General features: G+C 40.5%; 1 protein-coding gene across 1 annotated transcript; it reads right to left on the bottom strand.

Annotated features, from left to right (window-relative positions):
- Positions 1 to 3,700: 3,700 nt before the first annotated feature.
- Positions 3,701 to 4,645, bottom strand: LOC142312641 (olfactory receptor 5AR1-like). Its single transcript, XM_075351639.1, has one exon. It carries the CDS (start codon positions 4,643 to 4,645, stop codon positions 3,701 to 3,703), a length of 945 nt encoding a protein of 314 aa, XP_075207754.1.
- Between the last annotated feature and the right edge of the window lie 288 nt (positions 4,646 to 4,933).

Here is a 4,933-nt window from a genome sequence, read left to right as displayed (position 1 = left end):
TCATTAGCGACATCACAGCATGTGACAGCTAGGAGCATTGATCAACGATCGCAAAAACGACAAAAATCGTTGACACGTTGCTCCAAATCATAATCTCGCTGGTGTTTCATTCCGCAGGTTGTTCGTCGTTCCTGCGGCACCACACATTGCTCTGTGTGACACCGCAGGAACAACGAACATCATCCTACCTGCGTCAATCGGAAAGGATTAAGGAAGGAGGTGGACGGCATGTTCCGGCCGCTCATCTCTTCCCCTCCTCTTCTATTGGGCGGCCGTTTTGTGACGCCGCTGTGATGTTGCTGTGATGCCGAACGCACCTCCCCCTTGAAGGAGTGATTGTTCGGCAGCAACAGCGACGTCGCTGAACAGGTATGTGCGTGTGACGCTGCCGTAGCGATATTGTTCGCTACGGCAGCGATTACCACATGTCGTACGAACGACGGAGGCGGCTGCTATCACTCGCGACATCACTAGCAATCACTAGCACCCTTAAGAATGCTTTGTTTTATAAAATAAAAGTTTTTGCATTACCAAATTTTGAAGGCTATATTCTTTTATTTTTCTACAGAGAGGGCCACGTAATATTTTTTGATCACTTTCTATTGCTCTGTTTGTGAGGCAGAATCAATAAGAAACTACTAAAAAATAGTTTTCTTGTTGTTTCTGGGTGTTTTTTTACATAGTACATTGTGTCATAAAAATGAACAGGCAGCTTTATTCTTCGGGTCAGTACGATTATAGTGGTGCAATATATATATATATATATATATATATATATATATATATATATATATATATACATATATATATATATATATATATATATATATGTTTTGCTGCTTCTACAGCATAAAAACAAGTTTATAGAAAAAATTAGGTTTTGCATTGCTGTATTCTGAGAGCCATAGCTTTTTTATTTTGCCTGTGATGAAACGGAATGGTGGCTTGTTTTTTGAGGGACAAGACGTTTTCAGTGCTACCATTTTTGTTTATGCGCAACTTTTTGATTGCGCTTTATTCCACTTTTTTGGCTGTACGATGAGAAAGCATAGTTTTCTTGCTTTGTTTTTTCTTTATTTTTTACAATGTTCACTAAAGGGATTAAATAGTGTGACAGTTTTATAGATTGTATCGTTCAGGACGCAGTGATACCAAATATGAGGACTTTGATGTTTGTTTATTGTTTATTTATTTCTTTACATAAATATATATATTTATTGGTATCATATATTTTTCCTTTTTTTTAAAAAATATTTTTACATTTGTAAACTTTTTTTACATTTTTACTTAGTTTCTCTAGAGGACTTTATTTTAGTTTTAATCTGATAACTGGTATAATCTATTGCAATGCACCAGCTGGGGGTGAAATCAGCATTATCAGATGTAGTGTGTACAAACAAAAAAAAGAAAAATAAAACCCCTCTCTCCCTCCCTCCCCCCCAAAAGTGATCTGCTTATGGTTGGCTGCATGGGGGTGGAGAGCCAAACTGACAATCAGTGACTTCCAATGAAGTCCAGGTTAAGTCCGGGTCCAGAAAACAATTTTATATAAACTCTGACTGAACCCCAAACCCCGAACTTCCACAGGTTCACTCATCTCTATTTATATGTAGATATGTGCAAAATACTTCAATGACATCTGGTTCAGGGGTTTTTTGGTAGCCGGATTATGGCAGCCTCCCCTTTTGCTTTTGTCATATTCTGAATTTTCCTATGCCTAGTGATGTTATAATGTTGCTTGACCCTTTAAACGACCTCATGACATAAGACATCATAGCATGCAGTTAACCTAATAGTAGCTAGAGGTATCCAGGATGCCAGACTGAGGATTCCGGCTGCAGAAATAAAGACTACCCTTGTTTAGATGCCTTGGGGGACAAAGTTGGACACTGGTCAGGGCATCACAAATCTATTTGCTCAGCTCAATGTGGAATAAGCGGGATTGCTAAAATAGCACAATCGGGATGTTAAAGTAAAATTAAATCTATCAGTCTTAGCTCCACTGTCTTACTAGTGTGCTGGATTAGGTTGCCAACTGCCCAGAAATTTCAGGACAGTCCATAAAAATGGGGCACTTGTTTGCCCAGTCCATAAAGAAAACAGTAATGCGTCCACGGGTTTTTAAAGTTTAAAGGGAACCTGTCACCAGATTTGTCCCCTATAAGCTGAGGCCACCACCAGTGAGCCCTTATATATAGCATTCTAGAATACGGTATATAAGTGCCCAAACCAAACTGTATAACATGAAAAGACTTTTTTTATACTCACCTGCTGGGTGGTAAGATCAAATGGGCGTCAACTGTCTCGATCCAGCGCCTCCTATCTTCTTGCGATCTCCATCCCCCTTCCCTGCTGTGTGTGGGTTGCACATCATATGTCATGCACACAGAGTCCTTCATTGCTCTCCTGCACATGTGCACACTCTCTGCCTTGCTGAAGACAGATCAAAGTATTGTAGTGCACATGTGCTGGTGTACTTTGAAATTTCCCCATGCCTGTGCATTACAGTCCTTGCTCTGCTTGCAGTGGGGCAGAGAGAAGTGCACATGTGCAGGAGCACATTGGAGGACTATGTGAGGATGACATAGGATGCATCATCCACATGGAGCAGAGAGGGAGGTCCTCAATCATAGGAAGAGAGAAGCCATCAGACTGGGACCAGTGACGTCCATCGGACTGGACTGCCAAGCAGATTAGCATAATAAAAGCTGTTTTATAGGTTATACAGATTGGCTTGGGCACTTATATACAATATTCTACAATGCTGTATATAAGGGCTCACTGATGGTGGCCGCAGTTTATAGGGGACAAATCTGGTGACAACTTCCCTTTAAACAACCTAGAAGAATTAGGCCGGCGTTACACGATACGATACATCGTGCGATCGCACCCGCACCCGTCGTTTGTGCGTCATGGGCAATTTGTTGCCCATGGCGCACAAAGTCGGTAACTCCCTGTAACACGTACTTACCTCCCGAACGACCTTGCTGTGGGCAGCGAACATCCTCTTCCTGAAGGGGGAGGGATGTTCGGCGTCACAGCGACGTCACACAGCGACCACCCAATAGAAGCGGAGGGGCGGAGATGAGCGGGACGTAACATCCCGCCCACCTGCTTCCTTCCGCATTGCCAGCGGGATGCAGGTAAGCTGTGTTCATCGTTCCCGGGGTGTCACACAGAGCGATGTGTGCTGCCTCGGGAACAATGAACTACCGGCGCGCATAAGGAGGAACAACATTATGGAAATGAATGACGTGTCAACGAGCAACGATAAGGTGAGTATTTTTGCTCATTCACAGTAGTTCGGAGCTGTCACACACTACGATATCTATAACGATGCCGGATGTGCGTCCCGGAATCCGTGACCCCGACAACATATCGCCCGATATATCGTACCGTGTGACGCCGCCCTTAGTTTGACTGTAATTATCATTATTTAACAGTTCACAGTTAATGCAGCTAATGTCTACATATCAGAACTATGGGCTGCAGACATTTTTCACTTCTGATCATAATGATTTATTATGGTTTTCTAATGTGTCCTTAAAACAATGTTGTCTGTCTGTGTTTTTTTTTTTAAAATTGTCCAAAAAAAAAATGAAAAGTCAAGGTGACGATCCTGGACATTAGGTGAACGAGCTCGGACGCATATCACATGAAGTGCTTAGAGCATTACATTTTCTGTCTGTGTAGAGAAATTTTATAGCATGTTTTTGTGAAGATGAACCTTATATACTTTCATTAATGCATCTTTCACATCTTTGTTCCTCAAGCTGTAAATGAATGGATTTAACATAGGAATAACATTGACGTAAAGAACAGAAACAATTTTTCCTACATCCAATGAGTAGGAGGATGTCGGCTTCATATACACACATACAACTAAGATGTAAAAAAGTGTAACAACTGTAAGATGGGATCCACAGGTGGAGAAGGCTTTGTGCCTCCCTTCCGTAGATTGGATTTTGAGAATGGCTGAGATGATATAGACATAGGACAAGACTGTAAGAAGAAAGCAGCTAAACAGCAACACAACGCCTTCAGTGAACATTGTCATTTCTATTGCGGTGATGTCATCACATGACAGTTTAAGTAAGGGAGTGACATCACAAAAGAAATGGTTGATCACATTTGATGCACAGAAAGTTAAGGCTGAGGTAAGGATGGTAACAGGAAGAGCTGCCGTAAAGCCTGAGGTCCAGGCCATAACTGAAAGCCAGAAGCATGCTTTCCGGCTCATGACTTGCATGTACTGAAATGGTTTACAAATTGCCATGTAACGATCAAAAGCCATTGTAGTGAGTAAAAGATATTCAACACTTGCAAAGGAGTTAAAGAAATAAAGTTGGGTCATACATCTCTTTATAGACAAATTTTTATGTCCAGTGATTAAAACATACAACATGTAAGGAGCTGTGACCGTACTATAAGAAAAATCTAAAAATGACATGTTACAGAGAAAAAAGTACATAGGCTTTTGTAAGTGAACATCACTGATGATCATAGATATGATGACTATGTTGCCACACACTGTAAGAACATAGATTAACAGGAATATCAGAAATAGAATGGGTTGTAATGTTAAGTTATCGGAAAACCCCCAAATGACAAATTCGGTAGCACCACTTTTGTTTTCATTAAACATTTCTAGTTCAATAATGTACAAATCACTCTAAAATGCATAAAAAAGTGACCACAAAACCAATCTTATGTATTTAACATGAAAAACGTATTTCTTTTTGATTAAGGATAATTTTTCGATTGGATTGGATTAAAAATTAGAAACGTTGTGTAATCTACAGTCTCTGTGCTACAATACAGAAGAGAGAGAATTTAATCCACTTGTCTTTCAACTGGTGATCAATCATTTTATTGGATTTAACAGAAGAAAAGAGCCAAACGTTACAAACTCTGCAGATCAGGGTTACTCGGG

Source organism: Anomaloglossus baeobatrachus, chromosome 5 (assembly GCF_048569485.1).
Source record: "Anomaloglossus baeobatrachus isolate aAnoBae1 chromosome 5, aAnoBae1.hap1, whole genome shotgun sequence".
Taxonomy (NCBI): Eukaryota; Metazoa; Chordata; class Amphibia; order Anura; family Aromobatidae; genus Anomaloglossus; species Anomaloglossus baeobatrachus.
The sequence above is the reverse complement of the archived record's forward strand: the minus strand, read 5'-3'. Positions and strand labels throughout refer to the sequence as shown.

What these genes read in the sequence shown, in the direction of transcription:
- LOC142312641 (XM_075351639.1), bottom strand. Translation starts at nt 4,645, where the DNA reads ATGTTTAATGAAAACAAAAGTGGTGCTACCGAATTTGTCATTTGGGGG.